This window comes from Agelaius phoeniceus, chromosome 24 (assembly GCF_051311805.1).
Source record: "Agelaius phoeniceus isolate bAgePho1 chromosome 24, bAgePho1.hap1, whole genome shotgun sequence".
NCBI classification, from domain to species: domain Eukaryota; kingdom Metazoa; phylum Chordata; class Aves; order Passeriformes; family Icteridae; genus Agelaius; species Agelaius phoeniceus.
The window spans coordinates 6,609,065-6,630,500 of NC_135288.1; the positions used below are offsets into that span (position 1 = coordinate 6,609,065).

Sequence of the window (21,436 nt, forward strand, 5' to 3'; positions counted from 1 at the left end):
GGCAGGGGGGTGCAGAAAGGCTGGGAAGGTGTGGGGAGAGCTCTCCTGACCTCTGAGGAAGGGCTGGGAGATTCCTCCACATTCTGGGACAGATTTTTGGCTCCTGCTGGCTGGGAAAACAGGGAAGCTCCGAGATCCAAAACTGATTTCAAAGGAAAATATTTCAGTTTTGTTCAATTCTGGGTGCAAGCTGCCTGCACAGAGGAGCCTGAGCCTCTGGTGCCCATTACCTGGAAGGGCAGGAAGAGCAGGAAAAGGAGGAATTTCAGGCAAAGTGCCAGGGAGCAGCTCAGGGTGGACAAAGTGGAGCTGGTGGCAGCTCCTGGGTGAGCACAACAGCTCAGCAAGGGCACAGATTTAGGTCAGGCCAAGTGCTGGAGCTGTGTAGCTACACAAGAGGCCTCAGAGCAGAGCACAGAGTTCAAACCCAGTTCAAACACAGAAAAAAAAAAATCAGGAGATTTTCTAACCTGTCTCTCATATGCACAGAAGAACAAATGTCATCTCATCAAGACAGGCTCGTGTTCAGGGCCTGACAATGGCACATTTTCCCAGCTGCTGCAGAAAATTTGTGTGGCAAGAGCAGCTTGATGGCAGCAGTGGGAGCAAACAAGCTGCACTCATCTCTCTCTTCAGCCCATGCTGCATCTGTGTGCCCCAAACTCACCTCTCCATGGAGAAAAGTGATTTACTTGGGGGAAGAATATGGGGATTTACTTGGGGAAAAATATGTGGGGCTGCTCTCAGGTCACTTTTGGTAAACAGTGAATCCCCCCCCAAATCCACTTTTCTAAGAAAAATTTACTTGAAGGGCAACTCAAGTGAGCAAGGAGCTGTGTCATGGGGAGGATTTGGGGATAAAGGGGTGAGAAATGGCTCTGCTGGAGCACAAACCCTACAGATTTAAATGTATGGGAGGTCAGGCTTGGATAATCCCTGGGTTCCCACAGGTGCAGGAACAGCCCAGAAGGATTTGAGGTCAGGCCACAGACACCAACACAGCCACTGGTGTTTCACCAAGGGGTCCTTTAATAAATTCAGTTGTTTCTGCCTTTTGAACCCATTTTGCTTTTCTGGTTTTGCACTTCAAACCCACGGGGGGCCCACGGCGGCCCCTCCCCGGCACCAGGGGCTGCTCTCCCACCAAACCTTTGCCTTTTCTCTGCTCAGGTGAATCCTGCAGGTTCCTCACACTGGTGTCCCTTTGGGGAAAGGCAGCAGGGGGCTCCTGGCAGTCTCTTTGTTTGCTTCTGCACCTTCTGTTTTCAGCCACTCCATCTTCTGCCGGTGCTGCCTGACGGCGTCGGCCGCGCGCGCGTCCATCATGGCCTCGGTCAGCACGCCGTCCTCCGAGGCGTAGGCCGCGGCCTGCGGGGACAAGGACACCTCAGTCACCTCAGGGATGGCAGGGGACACCGCCAGGGCACACCTCAGGCTGCTGTGCCCTTCCCCAGGGGGGATTTCCTCTTATATATATATTACAGGTTATATATTACAGGTTATTCAGCAAGGTGTCCTTCTCGTCCCTTGTGGCGCGCGGGCATCGCCAACGAGCTCTGCCCGCCTCTGGGTTCCTGGGAATAAAAGCCCTTGTTTGGAGAAGAAAAACACCACATTTGGCTTCTTGAGATTTCCTCTCCTGCTCTAAAGGTGCTGTAGAGAAGGCTGGTTTTGAGAAGAAAAAACCCACATTAGGGTCCTTTAAATTTCCTCTCTTGCTGTAAAAGAGCTGCACATGTGAAGCCTTGCTCTGAGAAGAAAAGATCCCAAAATTGGCTTCTTTAAACCCCCTCTCCTGGTCTAGAAGAGCTGCACATGTGAAACCTTGCTCTGAGAAGAAAAGACCCCAAAATTGGCGTTTTTTAATTCCCTCTCCTGCTCTAAAGGAGATCCACATGTGAAGCCTTGTTTTCACAAGACCCCAAATTTGGCCTTTTTGAATTTCCTCTCCTGCTCTAGAAGAGCTGCAAGTATGAAGCTTTGTTTTCAGAAGACCCAACATTAGACTCCTTTAAATCTCCTCTTTTGCTCTAGAAGACCTGTACATGTGAAGCCTTGTTTTGAGAAGAAAAGACCCCACATTTGGCTCCTCTAAATTCCCTCTCTTGCTCTAGAAGAGCTGCACATGTGAAGCCTTTTCAGAAGAAAAACCTCACATTTGGCTTTTTTAAATTCCCTCTCCTGCTCTAGAAGAGCTGCACATGTGAAGCTTTGTTGTCAGAAGAAAAACCCAACATTTGGCCTTTTTGAATTTCCTCTTTTGCTCTAGAAGAGCTGTGAGTGTGAAGCCTGGTTTTGAGAAGAAAATACCCCACATTTGGCTCCTTTAAATTTCCACTCCTGCTCTAAAGACGATACTCATGTGAAGCCTTGTTTTCAGAAGAAAACCCCAATATTTAGCTCCTTTAAATTTCCTCTCCTGCCCTAAAAGAGCTGCACATGTGAAGCCAATAAAGTGAAGAGAGGTGGGTGCAGGAGGGTGATGGAACCGCTCCATCCAAAACTACAGAAAATTGTTTGAACACTTGCACAGCAGAACCAACAGCAGTGCTGGGGGCAACATGGGCAACGTGGTGCCTCTAGAATGGTGTTGAATGTGCCTCTAGAATGATGTTTAATGTGCCTCTAGAATGATGTTTAATGTGCCTCTAGGATGATATTTAATGTGCCTCTAGGATGATGTTTAATGTGCCTCATCCTGCTTTCCTCGTGCACTCCCTCAGGAACCTCCCCTGCATCCCTTTTGTGGCAGCTCCCACCCTGCACTCAAGCCCAGCTCCCCAGTGCAGTTCTGCTGGCAGGGGCAGCACAAAGGCCAGCACAGCTCCTTGGGGAAAGGCCTGGCAGCTCCTGCCACCTCCATCCCCCAGGGGAGCAGGGCTGTGGGGCAGCAGAGGGACTGTCCCCTGTGCAGGGAGGGCACTGCCAGCTCAGCACACAAGGGAAGGATGCTGGATGCTGGTGCTGTCAGCTGCACCCATCTCCAAGGTAACAGAGCAGCCCCCGAGCTGCAGATTTCTAAATCTGGTTCCTCCCTCTGCAAGTGCTCCCGTGAGCAGCTCAGGGAACGAGGGAGCCTGGCTGTACACAGATCCCTTGGCTGTACACAGATCCCTTGGCTGTACACAGATCCCCTTGGCTGTACAGGCATCCCTTGGCTGTACAGGGATCCCTTGGCTGTACACAGATCCCCTTGGCTGTACACAGATCCCTTGGCTGTACACAGATCCCTTGGCTGTACACAGATCCCTTGGCTGTACACAGATCCCCTTGGCTGTACACAGATCCCTTGGCTGTACACAGATCCCCTTGGCTGTACACAGATCCCCTTGGCTGTACACAGATCCCTTGGCTGTACAGGGATCCCTTGGCTGTACAGGGATCCCTTGGCTGTACAGGGATCCCTTGGCTGTACACAGATCCCTTGGCTGTACACCGATCCCTTGGCTGTACACAGATCCCTTGGCTGTACACAGATCCCTTGGTTGTACACAGATCCCTTGGCTGTACAGGCATCCCTTGGCTGTACACAGATCCCTTGGCTGTACACAGATCCCTTGGCTGTACAGGGATCCCTTGGCTGTACAGGGATCCCTTGGCTGCACAGAGATTCTTTGGCTGTACAGAGGGTTGTATAGGGATCCCTTGGCTGTACAGATCCCTTTGATGCACACAGATCCCTTGGTTTCACACAGATCCCTTTGATGCACACAGATCCCCTGGTTGTACAGGGATCCCTTTGATGCACACAGATCCCTTTAATGCACACAGATCCCTTGGTTGTACAGGGATCCCTTTGGCTGCACACAGATCCCTTTTATGCACACCAATCCCTTGGTTTCACACAGATCCCTTTAATGCACACAGATCCCCTTGGTTACACACAGATCCCTTTGATGCACACAGATCCCTTGGTTACACACAGATCCCTTTGATGCACACAGATCCCTTTGATGCACACAGGCATTGGGGTGAGGGCTGGGAGCCCTGCAGCTCCCCCAGCCACCCTGCCTGACCCCAGGAACCCCAAACTTGTCCCCCATCCCGGATTTCCAGTGCCAACCCTTCAGTCCCGTGAGTCTGACGTGGATTCAGGACACGCTGCAGTGATCCTGAGGCATCACTCACAGGCTCCATCCATCACTGATGCTGCAAAACATCCATTCCAGCAAGGAAGGAGCCTGACAGCAAAGGCAGCACAGGAACCAACTCAAGGGTGACCCTTTTACACCTCAGGGGTGTCCATGGGGCAGAAAACAAAGCCCAGGGTGAGCTGCAGCTCTGCCACCACCACAGGGCCAGAGCTGCCCATGGCACCACTGAGGAGATGGAAGGAGGAATAATCATTTCCAGCAATAAGCAAGAGGCTCCTCAGGCTGCTTTTCAGGTCCTCTGACCTATTTCCAGCCTTTTTTTAGGGGGGGAATTGGTTACACCACAAAAGGTCTCAGAGCTGGCAGGTGCTGGTTTTTCTTGCAAAATCCAAACCCTGTGCAAACCCTTTGCAATCCTTCCTCCAGGCAGGACTGACACTTAAAACCAGGACTAAAACCTGGCCTTGGGAAGGAGCAGGTCTGTAAATAGAGAATTTTCAAGTTATTATTATTTATTTTCTATTTATTTATTATTTATTCTCTATTTCTTTATCCTGCAAGGTTCTTGTGCTGCTCTCACTGCCTGAGCAGGATCCTCAGCACCTCTCCTGTCCTCTCTGCAAAATCTGACACTTAAAACCAGGAGTAAAGCCTGGCCTTGAGAAGGAGCAAGTCTGTAAATAGAGAATTTTCAAGTTATTATTTATTTATTATTTATTTTCTATTTATTCTCTATTTCTTTATTCTTCAAGGTTCTTGTGCTGCTCTCAGTGCCTGAGCAGGATCCTCAGCACTGAGGCTGCCAAATATTCCCTCAGCACCTCTCCTGTCCTCTCTGCAAAAAGGGGAACACTGCAAAGGTTTTGTTCAAACCTCCCTCACCCCCTTTGAGATTTTTATTTTTTGTAAAATAAAAATTCTTCATAAATTTTTTTTTGTAAAATAAAAATAAAACCAGGGCTCTCAATGCAGCCCTGAAACCACTGCAAAGGTTTTGTTCAGACCTCCCTCACCCCCCTTTGACATTTTTATTTTTTGTAAAATAAAAATTCTTCGTAAATTTTTTTTTGTAAAATAAAAATAAAACCAGGGCTCTCAGTGCAGCCCTTGTGGGGTGTTTGAAAATGAGAAAAAAGAGCTTTTCTGGGATGGATTTTTGTGCTGCCAGAGCACAGCCCATGCAGCCCACAGTGGAACCTCCTGCAAAGCTGTGCAGTTCATGCTCTGCTGATTTTCTCAATGACTTTCTATTTTTAGAAAGCCTCAGGCCCTCACTGTCAAGAAAGCAAATGGGAGAAGCAGCTGCCCCTTCTGGGAGTAGCTTGCACACACATAAAAATGGCACCAAGCTTCATTTATATTCATACCTCTGCCTCCTGCATGGGCAAATTTTAACCCATTTTCTCCAGTGCAGCAATTCCTGTTTTAGCCCTCAAAGCCAATTATGAAATAATTGTGTTTGGTGAGGATGGAACAGATGACAAGTCCAGCCTGAATGACCTCATGTTTCATTCCAGCCAAGATTTGTGGTTTATTTGAACCTGGCCAGACTCATCTGTATCATTTAAATCCCATTTATAATGAAAATAGCCTGATGAAAAAAAAAAAAAAAAAAAAAAATCATCCCACAAAAATACAACAGCTATTTTTAAAATATAAACAAGGGAGTAAAAAAAAAAAAAAAAGGCATTTATGATTTATGTCAGTGGCATAAAAGGCAAGGAAATGACAGGAAGCTCCCACTGGGATATAAAACTCCTGGGAATTCTCCTGAAGTGCTGCCAAAACAATTTTCCAAGATTACAGCTTGGAATAAGTGAAAGGTTGCTTTTTTGCTTTTAGGTTTTGACATTTTATCTAAAGCACATCAGCAGCTTTGAGCGCAGGGCTGGGGAAGTCTGCACAAGGCTGGCAAGGGAATTTTTCCATTTTTCCTGAGGGGAATTTATAAGGTGAGAATGCACTGAGTCCATGCTAGGGCCACAAAGGACAATGGCAAAGCACAAGGACAGAAGGGAATGCTCAGGCTCCTGCAGGAGAGATTAAAATGGATTTTTAGCACGCACACCCTTGCCTGTGCCAGACAGAAACGTTTCTGCCCAGTGCTGGAGGTTACACTCTTGGCTCTCCTGCTTCTTATTTTGAAATTCTGTTGGTAAATCCAGAGCCAGCCTGAGGCAGCAGTGGGGTCAAACTGCATGGGAGTGCCAGCAAATCCATCCCCAGGCAGCTCAGGGTGGAGTGAGGGGCTCTGAGAGCTGCAGCTCCTGCTCGGCTCCACTGAGATGGGATTTTGGTCACAGATTTTATGAAAAATACCTAAATAGAGGGTTTTTCTTTTGTTAGGATCTTTTCTCCTGAGAGGCCTCAGAAATGAAATGCAAACAATAATTATCTGCAACAGGTGAATCTTTGATTGGTCTCATGTGGTTGTTTTTAATTAATGGCCAATCACAGTCCAGCTGGCTCGGACTCTCTGGACCAGATTATTCTGTCATCAGATTATTTCCCATCTTTTTCAGGCAGCACCTTGAATTAAAAGGGAATTAAAAGACCAAAAATGAGGTATTGATATATCAGATTATTTCCCCCCTTTTTCAGGCAGCACCTTGAATTAAAAGGGAATGAAAAGGCTAAACATGAGATATTGATATGAAATATAAGAAATACAAGAAATACAGTGTAATCAGGTTATTCTGCAATCAGATTATTTCCCACCTTTTTCAGAAAACACCTTGATTAATAGGGAATTAAAAGACCAAAAATGAGATATTGATATGAGACATAAGAAATACAGAGTAACCAGATTATTCTGTCATCAGATTATTTTCCCCCTTTTTCAGGCAGCACCTTGAATTAACAGGGAATTAAAAGACCAAAAATGAGATATTGATATATCAGATTATTTCCCATCTTTTTCAGGCAGCACCTTGAATTAACAGGGAATTAAAAGACCAAAAATGAGGTATTCATATATTTCAGAGTGTCTGTGGTGCACAAACACCCTGCAGCTGCTGCATCCAGCCTGGTGAGGATTTTTTTTTTTTTGGAGTAATTTCTGGTTCCTGCAGAAATTCTGGAGTAAATTCCCACCCTGAGCACTGGAGCTATGCAGTTCACACATTTCTTGCCAGGTTATTTTTGTCTCTGCTCAGCTCCCTGACCCAGTTCGGAGCACAGCCATCCACAGGGGTGCACCAGCACCACGGGAAGGAGACTGGGAGGCAGGAAAAAAGGCTTGAAAATGCACCTTTAAACCTTCCCTGATCCTACAAAGAGTCCCCAGGGCTAAAAAAAGGGGAATAAAATAAAAACAGCACCCAGGAGAGCAGCTGGGGTGAGGAAATTCGCCTGCCTGGAGAGGGGATTCTCCCCAAAGCTGCTGAGGGGTTCACACAGAAAAAGCCAAAGGGTTGCTGGCAGGAACAGCAGCTCCAAACTCCAAATTCCTTGTCCAAAAAATGGACAACAAGTCACAGGTTTTTATATTTTTTATGAATCTTTTATATTTTTAATGGATTTTTTAGAAGTTTGGGCTATTTGCATATTGGGGGGTTGAATCTTCCAATTACAGCTTGAGGTAATGAAGGAATTTATTCCAAGTTTGCTCCCCCCAAACTCATTTTTGTTTCACTTTTTTGGGGCAGGAACAGCAGCTCCAGTTGGTCCCAGCTCCAAATTCATCCAAAAAATGGACCACAGGTTACAGGTTTTCATATTTTTATCATTTTCATCCATTTGCATATTGGGGTTTAATCTTCCAATTACAGCTTGAGGTAATGAAGGAATTTATTCCAAGTTTGCTCCCTCCAAACTCATTTTTGTTGAACTTTAATGAGGTCCCTTTGATTTGAACCTTGATTTTAACTTTGATTTTGATGTTGATTTTCACCTTAATTTTCACTCTAATTTCCACTCTAATCTTCCCCTTGATTTTCACTCTAATTTTAACATTGATTTTCACTCTAATTTTCACCTTGATTTTTACTCTCATTTTCACCCTGATTTTCACTCTAATTTCCACCCTGATTTTCACTGTAATTTCACTCTGATTTTCACCTTGATTTTCACTCTAATTTCCACTCTAATTTTCACCTTGATTTTCACTCTAATTTCACTCTGATTTCCACTCTAATTTTCACCTTGATTTTTACCTTAATTTCCACTCTGATTTCCATCTTGATTTTCACTCCAATTTTCACTCTTCACTCTAATTTCACTCTAATTTTCACCTTGATTTTCACCTTAATTTCCACTCCAATTTTCACTCTTCACTCTAATTTCCACCTTGATTTCCACCTTGATTTCCACCTTGATTTCCACTCTAATTTTCACCTTAATTTCCACTCTGATTTTCACCTTAATTTCCACTCTGATTTTCACCTTGATTTTCACCTTAATTTCCACTCTAATTTTCACCTTGATTTTCACCTTAATTTCCACTCTAATTTTCACCTTGATTTTCACCTTAATTTCCACTCTGATTTTCACTCTTCACTCTAATTTCCACCTTGATTTCTACCTTGTTTCCCACTCTGATTTTCCCACAAATGAAATTTCTTGCTCCATCCAACCAACTCAAATATTTCTCCCCTCTCCTGAGTATTATATTTTTTTTTTTAAGCCCTTTGAGTGTCTCATGAGAGCAGAGAGGAGCACAACAACTTCCTGCTGCAGTCTGACACCAAACCCTGTTAACAGTGCTGGCAGCACCAGGTACATTTTTAAAAGCTGTCAGGGAAAATTATTCACCCCCACCTTTTCCCTTCCTTCAGCAGCACTTAAAGGAGAAATGATAAAAGCTGAGGTCATTCCTGGGGAGAAATGACAAACTTGCTGATAAGGGGTGATAAAAAGCAAAGCATCATTTATCACAACTTCTTATTACAGGAAATGGTTGGCAGCAAAGCCTTTCATAGATGACAGCGTGTGTTTTGAAATATGATTCAATATCATAAAAATTATACAGGAAAATTAACCAGCTGTGTGCTACCAAAGAATAAAATCAGAACTAACAGCACTCAAATTGGACCTCAGCTGATGGCAGCTGCAATTAAAATTAATTCCTACTAGAAAGGATAAATATTTATGTTCCTTAAAAGGTGGAAAATCAGTAGTAGAAGGAATGAAATGCACAAACTTCTTCAGATGTTTGTGAGCTGCTAAAGTAAATTAAAAATTTAAGAACTAAACAAAAAGCCAGTTTGTTTTTACAAGGCAGCTGACATGAGTAGGTTACATGACACACAAATGGGAGCACATTCCTTCACTTGATATTTCTAGGTTAGTTTATGAAAATCCACAATCCAGTAAGAAACTGGCAGCTGTGACAACACAAGGTGAAATCCTGATTTAAATTAAAAAAACAACACTAAAGCTTGCTGAGCATGTGAATAATTGTACTCCAGGTGCTGCATTCCTTATTTTTATGTATAAATAAAATGTACAAAATTTATGTATAAATAAAACGTACAAATATCTATTTTTTTTTTTCAGCTCCAATTCCAGTTTTGTTTCTTTAATAGCTCAAATTGCACTGAGAGGGTTTGGAACAAAGGAGAGGAGGAGGATGGTTCAGGGCACTAATGAGGGCACCAAAATCAGGTTTCTCTTCTGCTGAGCTTCCTGAGCTGGAGCAGGAGTGTGGCCAGCATAGACTGAGCCCAAACTGAGCCCAAACTGAGCCCAGACTGAGCCCAGACTGAGCCCAGACTGAGCCCAAACTGAGCCCAAACTGAGCCCAAACTGAGCCCAAACTCACCTGCTTGACCTAAATCCCATGAGGGATTTCCTAGTGGGAATTATCCACACTGCTGTTATGTATGGGATGAGGAATTGCTGATATTGTAACACCCACCCCAGAGGCAGCAGGGATCGATCTGGGAGCACCCCATGGACAATGAGTGAGGAATTGATCCCAAGTTTGGGAAAACTTCACAGGGAGAGATGAGCTGAGACTCCAGAGTCAAAGCCTGAAACCACCCAGGAGGGGAAAAGGGAGGGAAAGGAAGGGAGGGAGGAAAGGGGAAGGAAAGGGAGGGAAAAAAGGGAAGAAAAAAGGGAAGGAAAGGGGAAGGAAAGGGAGGGAAAAAAGGGAGGGAAAAGGGAAGGAAAAAGGGGAAGGAAAAAGGGGAAGGAAAAAGGGGAAGGAAAAAGGAGAAGGAAAAGGGGAAGGGAAAGGGGAAGGGAAAGGGGAAGGGAAAGGGGAAGGGAAAGGGGAAGGGAAAGGGGAAGGGAAAGGGGAAGGGAAAGGGGAAGGAAAAGGGGAAGGAAAAGGGGAAGGAAAGGGGAGGAAAAGGGAAGGAAAAGGGAAGGGAAGGGGAAGGGAAGGGGAAGGGAAGGTTTGGGGAAGGAAAAGGCGAAGGAAAAGGGGAAGAAAAAGGGGAAGGAAAAGGGGAAGGGAAAAAAGGGAGGGAAAAGGGAAGGAAAAAGGGAAGGAAAAAGGGAAGGAAAGGGGAAGGGAAGGTTTGGGAAGGGGGAAGGAAAAGGGGAAGGGGAAGGGAAGGGGGAAGGAAAAAGGGAAGGAAAAGGGAATGGGAAACGGAATGGGAAAGGGAATGGGAAAGGGAATGGGAAAGGGAATGGGAAAGGGAATGGGAAAGGGAAAAGGGAAGGGAAAAGGGAAGGGAAAAGGGAAGGGAAAAGGGAAGGGAAAGGGAAGGGAAAAGGGAAGGGAAAAGGAAAGGGAAGGGAAAGGGAAGGGAAAAGGGAAGGGAAAAGGGAAGGGAAGGAGGAAAGCCCCTCTCACCTGCCACGCCACAGCGAGCTGGGAGATCTCCCGGCCGGACATGCCCTCGGTCAGCCTGGCAATCTCTGAGCACTTCTTGCCATAATCAAACTGGGCCAGCTTCAACCTCCTGAAAGGCAGAACCAGCTTCTGGTTGATGTGTGGCCACACCACAGGAGTTCCTACAGATTCCTGCTTGCATTTCTGCCTCCTGAATTTTAAGGGCACTGTAGGCATGATATTTTATGAAAAATCCTTTTGCTAGGATCTTTTCTCTTGAGAAGCCTCAGAAATGAAATGCAAACAATGATTATCTGCTGCTGTGGAATGCAACAGATGAATCTTTGATTGGTCTCATGTGGTTGTTTTTAATTAATGGCCAATCACAGTCCAGCTGTCTCAGACTCTGGTCAGTCACAAGATTTTATAATCATTCCTTTCTATTCCTTTCTGATGAAATCCTTTCTTCTATTCTTTTAGTATAATCTATCATTTTAACATCATATATATATCATAGAATAATCAATCAGCCTTCTGAAACATGGAGTCAAGATTCTCATCTCTTCCCTCCTCCTGGGACCCCTGTGAACAGCACCACAGGGCACAACAAAAAATCTGGGATGGCCCCACAGCGAGAGGCACCTCCCAAGTCTTTTGCTTGTTGAAAGAGAGTTTATAGACAAAATACACAAGAAAGGGGATGAGGAAAAATCAAAAAAAAAAAGGAAGGGAATTCTCCAGGGTGTGAGAGCTGTGAGGGGTACTCACTGTTTGCCCTCTGTGGCTGGCTTCAGGACGTGCTGGTCGAAATACATCCTGACGAGCCGCTCGCGCTCCTCCAGCTGCGGCAGCTCAAAGTTCACCATCTCATCTATCCTGTCATTGATGGCCCAGTCAAACTGCTCTGGCTGGTTGCTTGCTAAAACAAGCATAAACCTGGAATTAGGGGGAAAAAAAAAAAAAATTGATAAAGGATAGACTGACAAAGCCCTAAAAATCAAAATCGATGAGCTGAGTTTGAACGTGGGGAGCTGCCGTGGTTGGGATCAAAGATGTTTCATCACATGAAAAAAATAAACCTGGATTCCTTAGAAATTGCTTAGCATATAAATAAAAATAAAAAATAAAAAATAAAAAACAATAAAATGTGTTTGGGGCAGTTTAGAACAGCCTGAAGTGTGCAGACCAAGCTCTGCTCCATGGGACAGATGTGCTGCTCCAGGTCCTGCTGCATTTTGGAGCTGGAAATTCTTTTTTTTTTTCTTGCTTTGTAATGATGCTCCTTCCCTGTGCCAATACTTTAATGCTTTAATTGATGTCACCGGTTTAACAGTGCCTAATAATTTGAAATGGGCTTTTAAGCACAGCTATTGGAATATTGATGTTCTTGCTGTCTGGCTGAATCATTGCCTACAAGGGGCCGTGTTCTCTGCTGTCATTTCTGGAGATAACTTGGCCAAGCCAAGACTGTGGCTTTTTTACCATCAAAACTTGCAGAAACAAGCCTGGATTAAGGATTGCCATGCAGCCTGATATTATATTATATTTTATATATATATATATATATATATATATATATATATATATATATATATATATATACACACATATTTTATATGTATATATGTGTGTATATATATATATACACATATTTTATATGTATATATATACACGCATATTTTAAATGTATATATATATAAATTATATATATACACATATTTTATATATATATAAATTATATATATACACACATGTCTATAATAGATATATATTATATATATCTATATATATCTATATTATTATATATCTATATCTATGTATATTTTATATATATATATATATATATAAAATATATATATATATCTATTTTATATTTATATATATATAGCACTTTGCTACCCCACAAATGATTTTTGGGAAGTTGAAAAGCAGCAATTCCCAGTCCTGGTGCCAATTCCCTGCTGAAGGAAGAGCTCTCCTCAGGGTCTCACCAAAGCACCCCATTTACACAGCCCATTTCACCCATTTCACCCCAGTGAGCTCCCACTGATGGATGCAGGGCTGCTCCTTGCCCAGAGCAGCAATAAGGCTGCTCAGAAGTAAAAAGCAGTGCATGAATCACCAGGGCATGTTCAGTGTCCTCAGATGGCTCATGGGTGAAATCAGGGCTGAATTCAATGGCAGAGCTCACTGCAAACGAGAACTCAGCTGTTCTCAGCATCTCCAGCACCCCACAAAACACCCCCAGAGCTCCCAGCACCCCAAAAAAAATCCCCAATTTAACATCAGGGGAAAGAAACATCCCCAACACCCAAAAAAAATATCCCCAATTTAACATCAGGGGAAAGAAACATCCCCAGCACCCAAAAAAAATATCCCCAATTTAACATCAGAGGAAAGAAACATCCCCAGCACCCAAATAAAAAATCCCCAATTTAACATCAGGGGAAAGAAACATCCCCAGCACCCAAAAAAAATCCCCAAGAGTACCTCCAAAGCAATTTAAAATCAGGGGAAAGAAAAGAAACATCCCCAGCACACAAAAAACATCCCCAGCAGTCTTCTGAGGTAATTTAATATCAGGGGAAAGAAAGAAACCTCCCCAGCACCCAAGAAACATCCCCAGAGCTCTTCTGAGGTAATTTAATATCAGGGGAAAGAAAGAAACGTCCTCAGCAACCCCAAAAAACCCCCAGAGCTCTTCCAAGGCAATTTAAAATCCCCAGCACCCAAAAAACATCCCCAGAGCTCTTCCAAGGCAATTTAAAAGCAGGGGAAAGAAAGAAAAAGCCATCTCCAGCACCCAAAAAGCAAGCCCAGAGCTCTTCTGAGGTAATTTAACATCAGGGGAAAGAATGAAACATCCCCAGCACCCCCAAAAAACTCCCAGAGCTCTTCCAAGGCAATTTAAAATCCCCACAGGGATTTGAAACACGGGGGAAGAAATGGAAACTCAGCTGCCTCACACAAGCACAAGATGGGAAGAGGTCACTGCAGAGGAGCAAGCACCACTCAAGGGTTTTTCCAGGGAATTTGAAGCTCCCAGCCAGGAGAACTCTGAATTTTTGTGGGAGTGATTTTCCTGGGCTCTTGTATAAACAGGAACTCGCCAAGAAAAAAAATACAAACATCAAGGTACTCAAGATGTCCAAATACCATCAAAGTTTCAGGAAAAATTTTCCTTCTGTTCTGATTTCCAAATGCCAGCAAAAGCTGAAGGAGGAACCAGCTACATCCAGCACATAAAGGGAAAGGGGGAAATTCTCTGCAGATTTTGTTCAATCCCTCAGCAGCACAGATCATTTCCAACTTCCATTTGTACACCAGAGACCCTTTAAAGACTTTCCTCAAGCCAGGGAAATATCAGCTGCTGGAACTGGGTACTCACTTGTTGCTGTGCTGCCCTGTTCTGTGCAGAAATGCATTTAAAGTTGCTCTGAGATCTTCACTGATTTTCTCCTGCAAAGATGAAACCCAAAGGAGAATCAGCTGCTGAGGGCTGGAGACAGGTCAGAGCTTTAATCAGCATTAAGGACAAAGGGAATTCTGGTATTTGATTGTTTATTTATTTCTATTCCTTTATTTAAGCAGGAGCAGGAGAAGGAGGAGAAGGAGCAGAGACAGGAGCAGGAGGAGCAGAGTGGGAGAAGGAGCAGGAGAAGGAGGAGGAGCAGGAACAGGAGCAGAAGGAGCAGGAGCAGAGCAGGGGCAGAGGAGGAGAAGGAGCAGAACAGGAGAAGGAGCAGGAAAAGGAGCAGAAGGAGCAGAAGGAGCAGAAGAGGAGAAGGAGCAAGAGCAGGAGAAGGAGCAGAAGCAGAGCAGGAGAAGGAGCAGGAGCAGAGCAGGAGAAGGAGAAGGAGCAGAGCAGAAGGAGCAGAGCAGGAGCAGAGCAGGAGAAGGAGCAGGAGCAGGAGAAGGAGCAGGAGCAGAAGCAGGAGAAGGAGCAGAGGAGCAGGAGCAGCAGGAGCAGAGCAGGAGCAGAAGCAGAGCAGGAGCAGAGAAGGAGAAGGAGCAGGAGCAGAGCAGGAGCAGAGCAAGAGCAGAAGCAGAGCAGGAGCAGGAGCAGAGCAGGAGCAGGAGCAGAGCAGGAGCAGAAGCAGGAGAAGGAGCAGAGCAGGAGCAGGAGAAGGACAAGGAGCAGGAGCAGAGCAGAAGCAGAGCAGGAGCAGGAGCAGCAGGAGCAGAGCAGGAGCAGGAGCAGGAGCAGACACACACCCAGCACTTACTGTGGCCCTTTTCCTCAGGAATGCATCTGCCTCATCCACGAAGAGCAGGAGGCTGCAAAAGGGAAGCACCACAGTGACAGCACAGGGTAAGGCCTGGGGAGCCTCTGCTTCTTTTTTAGCCAGGGTTGGGATTAAATGGACAAGATGGAATCTCTTGTTTGGACTCAAATGTTTTTTAGTTCTTATCTATGTTAGAGTCTCACAAGCCCTGAGTTCTGCAGCACTTTAACAAACTAAAAATGGAGCCCTGTCTCTCTCTCTCTACAAGGCCTTTTAAGGATAAACTCTCCAATTAAGAAATGACACCTCAATTATTTTTACTTTTAACCAAATAACCAACCACTTGTGGTCTGTAATGTGGAGTTTTTTATCCAATTGCACAAAACCACCCAAACCCATGGAGGAGGAGAAGAAGAAGGAGGAGGAGGAGGAGGTGAAGAAGAAGCACCAGCCTCTGCCCTAAAACCTCCATCTTGCTTTCCATATATTCCTATATTCTAAAACCCCAAAATCTGATTTTCCCACCCTGTGACCTCACACCCTTCTACCCAAACTGCACACCCACAATCCCAGCTCCATCATTCCATTCTGGAAGCTTCTCCTCAGCCTCAAATGCAGAAATTTAGACCTGCTCAAGTCTGAGTGCTATTTTAGCATTCCCTCCTCTTTCCAGAGATGTGTGCAGGGCACGATACAGAAATCTTGGTGACAGTGACACCTCCCTGCCATTTTTCCTCCTTATGCCACTCTAAAAAACTCAAAGCAGAGTCCTGTCCTCAGCCTGCTTTGTTGTTTTCTGAGGTTTTTCTTTCCCAAACCACAGCAGCACTAATGTAATGGCTTTACTACCTGTGGAGAAGTGAATTAATAAAGCCCATGAATTATTCACCAAAATAAATTCACTTCCAACCCAAGGGCAGTGCTCTTCCCCAGGGACTGAGCCTGTAAAGATGTTTATCAATAACACAAGCAGGTTGCTCATAAAGCTGTCACAGCTTGTATTACCTCCCTGCCTAACTTCAAACCCAGCTTTTTTTCCAGGGCATTTCAGGCCTATTAACATCTTCTCCCAAATATTCTCTGCAGAAAATGTCTGTTAGCACAATTTCAGCTAAATAAGACACAGCTAACACTGGTGGATATTCAGAATTAAATGTGCTTAAATACTTCAGTGCTACTGGAGGTGAGAATATTGATTTTATGGACACATGTGAGCTTTGATCAGGCAGTGCAGGGAGCTGAAATGCACAGAAATTTTTTATCAGAGCAGAGAAATTCAGAGCCAGGCAGTGCTGTAAGAGAATTCCTTGATGGGAGCATCCAGCTGAGTATTCTCACATCTCTTCCAACTTCTCACTTTAATTCCAAGCTCACTTAAATTCTAACACCTTCCCCTCTATAGCTCCTCAGGATAGAAGCTTAAAAATTTCAATCCTGCTTTTAAATCCCTGCTTTTTTTCTTGGTATGGGGAAATAGAAAGATTGAGGTGATGAATGAAGCAAGGATTAAAAGAGACCCTGCAAGATGATGTCCATCTGGAGCAATCAGAGAACACATAAATAAATCACTGGGCACCACACTCACAGATCTGAGCTCAAACCAGCACAAAACCCAAAGTGACAACCCCTGAAAGTTCAATGTTGAATTTTACCATCCTGGCTGGACAAGGATCTCTGCAGTGCAAAAATCAAAAATCCATTTATATTGGTAGGAGCAAATGAACCACACACCCACACAGAATCAGGGAGCAAAATTCAGCCTCAACCTGAGCAGTCTCTGCAGATAAAAATTTGATTTTAAAGGTGACTTTAAAAGCAAAAGTTCTTTTTTGTGTTTGTGTTTTCTATGCCTGATATTTTATACCTGTTTGTGATTTTTATGTCAATACCTTTAGCATCTATGTCCTCCTTACCCTCTTTTATTTCTTTTATTCACTCTTCCTGCTTGAGACTCCAAAGTAAACCAGAAGCTGGATTTAAATACTATCAGTGTTTAAAATCTTCAGGAGATTCTGTGTGTCACTCAATAACAGCAACTCATTTATGGTGATTATTGTTGCAAATACGATGAAATAATAATAATTAAACTGAGCAATTTATAGAGCAACTCCATGGATCATTTCAGAAGAGATTTGCTGTCCCCTCAAAGGGAAAAGCAAGGTTCTTTTGCAGGATCAACATCTTGCTTTCTAAGAATTTATTTATTTTAAAATAAATAAAATTTAGTTATTTTAATAAAGAAATGTTCATTAAATATTCCTTTATATCATATAACAAATATATATTCATTACATATAACAAATATAGACTATACATTTATTATATATCATAAATATATAATATATAATATACAACATGTGATATATAATATACAATATATAATTTACAATATATAATATATAATACTAGATGTAATATATTCTATTATAGATAATGTAATATAATGTAATAAAATAGAATGTAATGTAATATAATATAATGTAATACAATGTAATGTAATACAATATAATGTAATGTAATATAATGTAATGTAATGTAATATAATATATAATATAATATATAATTTTATATATATATATATATAAAATATATATATTATATTAGGGCTGAACTACACTGTTGTAGTTGTGGGTGAGGGTCTTTTAGACAAAAACCCAAGCTGAGGATTAAAGCAAAGCTCAACTTACCCTCTCCTACTGGTGTTGGCCCAGTCAAAGAGTTTGTGCATGGCTGTGACCCCTTCCCTGCCCATGGGGGCCACGTCCCCTCCTGTCATGATGGCATAATCCATGCCTGAGTGCACAGCTAATTTCTGCAAGGAAACAAAAACCACCAAATTCAACATTCAGTCCTGTCAGTGCTGGTTTGCAGAGGGGAGTATTGGCTTCTTTGTGTTCTTCATCACTTAGCTGCAATTTTTTGTTTAGGGCAAAAAATAAATCATGTAAACCCAATAGAGGTGGCCAGGAAGTGGCTGCTGCTGTGATTTTGTTTATTTTTTCCATTTCTGTCCATCTTTATGGGCTTTAGAAACCCAAACTAGGTGGATTTAGAAATCCAGTAGGTGCCATAATTTCAGAAAACTACTGGGATATGGGTTTAGTTTACTGATATAAGAAAAAAAATTCAACTTGCACCAGTTTGGCAAATCTGCCACTGTTAAAAAGTTGATGAAAGCAGTGAAAAGCAAGGAAAAAAAATCAAATTCTGACTGCAATCCATGTAAAAATCAGCCTGGCAGTGCCTTTGCCTCTCTCAGGAAAGAGCCATGAGGCCAAGGGGATAAACCCAGCACAGGTGGATATGAAGGGGCTGCTGCTGTGATTTTATTTATTTGTTCCATTTCTGTCCATCTCTATGGGCTTCAGAAACCCAAATTAGGTGGTTTTAGAAATCCAGCAGGTGCCATAGAAAGCTTTAGGTGCCATAATCTCAGTAAACTGCTGGGGTAGGGGTTTAATGTACTGAGAGAGGGAAGAAAAATCAACTTGCATCAGTTTGGCAAATCTGCCACTGCTAAAAAGTTGATGAAACCTCAGGACTTGTGGACAAGTGGCTGCTGCTGTGATTGCCACAAATAAATCCCAGTTCCAAGGGATTCCCACAAATAAATCCCAGTTCCAAGGGCCTTTCCCAGGTGGAAAATCCAGATCCAATTTGGATTTTCTGCAGTGATTCAGAGCTGGGGCAGGCTGCCCCTTCCTCCCTCCCTCCCCAACAGGAACAAAATGTTTGTGCAGCACTCCAGCAGGAGATTCCAGCCCAGGGAAGCTCCACAGGCCCTGGAATTCTCAGAACACTTTGCAAGGTTGGCAGAATCTTGGCAGAGTTTTTACCTTGGCAAAAAGAGTTTTTCCAGTGCCAGGGGGACCGTACATCAGAATATTCCTGTAGAGGCTTTTGTTCCTTTTTGTGTTTCTTGTTGCTATGGCAATGTCTCTCACACGTGCTTCCAGCTGGGGCTGCAGGAAAATAAAAAATTCAATTTAAGGATCAGAAGGTACCAAAAAGAGCTGCACCTACCAGGTTCCCAAATCAGTACCTGCAGGAAGGAGGCAGCACTCCAGGCTCAAGCTTTTAAGTCTTAACTTCAGCTGCTCATGACTCCACACCAAGGTCATTTCCTGTCCTATGTGAGGGTTTACTTGATTTTCTGTCCACTTGGCTACAATTCTTTCATAAGAAAAAGCAGCAGTGCAGGAAGGAGTGCAGTGACTACTCTAGGAACAGATAACACCTAAATATTCACTTCCTAATGGATGCCCTGGGAGGGATATGTCAAAACATCAGCAACTCTTTGCAGTGCTAATTCCTGCTCAAGTCATAAATTCATATTTATATTCCTACTGCATTTGGGGATACTGGGAGAGAGATATTCCTGCAGGAGCATTTTCTCTCAGCAGCTTCAAGCAGCTCTTAAATTTGCCAGATAACCAGGATTTCAGAAGCAAATATACAGAAGTAGCACTAATTAGCAAGTTAAGAACCAATTTCAGGGTGGGTAAATGCACAGAATATTTAGATTTTTTTTTATTTTTGGCCTAGAAGCTGGTTTGGGTTCAGTAATCCTTAACTTCAGAGGGCACAAGTGGAATTCTGAATCTTCACATGCTGACCACAGAGAGAAACTGCAGCAGAGCAAGGACTGAACCAAGACTTCCAATGCTTTTCACAGAGGGAAAAAAGGTGAACAAGCTGCTAAATGCATGCCACAGTGAACAAGGGAGCTTATTGATGGTCTCAGTGTCCCAAGGGACAAAAAACCTCCAAAACTGCTGGAATTACAGCTTTAGAAGGGAGTTTAGGGCACCAGCAGCTCTCATTTGGAATCCAAAGTCATCCTTGACAGCCCAAGGCAGGAGAACAGAGTACTCACACTGAGAACAACTCCTTCAAGGGCATCCTGAGCCTTGCTGGTGAGACGTTTACCAACCTTGAGAGGACAAATTCAGTTACTCACAGGCAGAAAAAAACCCCCACATTCTGACAACTCACTTGGACTAAAACACCTTACAGAATATCAGCGGGCTCAGCCCATCCATTCCACCTCCACTGGTCTGTTTGTCCAGACCCACAGACAATCCCAGCCCGAGTTTTGCTGCGTGTACCACAGAAGCAAAGGTGAATTTTACCTTGATGGGATGTTTCAGAGCCTCCAGCACTGTGATCCTGGAGGTTTCCCTCACCAGGGAGGGTTTGCCCAGCCTTGCCTCGATGTAACGCCCCGCTACAGCCGTGGCGTTTTTGGCAGAATAAACCCCCACTGCCAGCAGGGTCAGGCCTGCCACCTGCAAAAAAACCAAAAAAAAAATGGAGAAAAATGAGAAAAAAACCACTTGGCAAGGCAGTGCTGCTGTGTGCAGGCTGGCCTGTGGTGGGGAATTAAGATTCAGGACAAATGCTGAGCAGGAGGGGTTTATTTTTGGTAAGGTGTTTTTTATCCCTGCTCAGACAGTCAAGGTCTCACACTCCCTGCTCACTGATTGCTCTTGCACAGCAAAAAAGCAGAGGAAGCACAAGTGAAGCATTTAGTCCTGAATCCAAAACTACATCCTGCCCAAAAAACGTGAGGGGATGTCCAGATTTTCAAGTAAATTGAGTAATGAAGATAAACCAAAAAGTGTGGGGCTGAATTTTCAAGTGAATTGAATAATGAAGATAAACCAAAAAGTGTGGGGCTGAATTTTCAAGTGAATTGAGTAATGAAGATAAACCAAAAAGTGTGGGGCTGAATTTTCAAGTAAATTGAATAATGAAGATAAACCAAAAAGCGTGGGGCTGAATTTTCAAGTAAATTTGAGTAATGAAGATAAACCAAAAAGTGTGGGGCTGAATTTTCAAGTGAATTGAATAATGAAGATAAACCAAAAAGTGTGGGGCTGAATTTTCAAGTAAATTGAATAATGAAGATAAACCAAAAAGTGTGGGGCTGAATTTTCAAGTGAATTGAGTAATGAAGATAAACCAAAAAGTGTGGGGCTGAATTTTCAAGTAAATTTGAGTAATGAAGATTAAACAGCCCCATCAGCCAAAAAGTGTGGAGCTGAATTTTCAAGTAAATTGAATAATGAAGATAAACCAAAAAGTGTGGGGCTGAATTTTCAAGTGAATTGAATAATGAAGATAAACCAGCCCCCTCAGGCAGGTGCTGCCTGCCAGAATGCCCCTCACCACACCAGAAAATGCCAGCTGAATTTCAGGTGCCAAGGTGAAACTGCTGAGTTGTGGTTGCCACCAAGGCAGGGCATGGTGGGGAACAAAAAAGGGAATTTCTGCTAAAGGTGACAGCTGTGCCAGCCCCAACAGCACAGGGAGTGAGGGGCTCCAGAGGAGAAACAAAACCAAAAAACATCATGGGAATGGGAATTGCCATCATGGAATGGGAATTG

General features: G+C 43.5%; 1 protein-coding gene and 1 long non-coding RNA gene across 2 annotated transcripts in view; both read right to left on the minus strand.

Moving 5' to 3' along the window:
* Positions 1-1,006: 1,006 nt before the first annotated feature.
* Positions 1,007-21,436, minus strand: part of LOC129129708 (ATPase family AAA domain-containing protein 3) — a 30,772-nt gene continuing 10,342 nt past the window's right edge. Inside the window, exons 8-16 of the mRNA XM_054647717.2 lie at positions 20,180-20,335; positions 19,924-19,980; positions 18,884-19,009; positions 17,735-17,859; positions 15,048-15,099; positions 14,210-14,280; positions 11,590-11,757; positions 10,843-10,951; positions 1,007-1,368 (exon numbers count right to left, since the gene is read on the minus strand). Of these exons, the coding sequence (XP_054503692.2) occupies positions 1,189-1,368; positions 10,843-10,951; positions 11,590-11,757; positions 14,210-14,280; positions 15,048-15,099; positions 17,735-17,859; positions 18,884-19,009; positions 19,924-19,980; positions 20,180-20,335 (1,044 nt within the window). The 3' untranslated portion in view covers positions 1,007-1,188. The remainder of the gene's footprint in view (positions 1,369-10,842; positions 10,952-11,589; positions 11,758-14,209; positions 14,281-15,047; positions 15,100-17,734; positions 17,860-18,883; positions 19,010-19,923; positions 19,981-20,179; positions 20,336-21,436) is intronic.
* On the minus strand, positions 5,151-10,351 carry LOC143695672 (uncharacterized). Its single transcript, XR_013185113.1, has 2 exons — positions 8,406-10,351; positions 5,151-8,338 (listed from the first exon to the last, which is right to left on the minus strand). It is a non-coding gene; the product is annotated as an uncharacterized LOC143695672 (long non-coding RNA).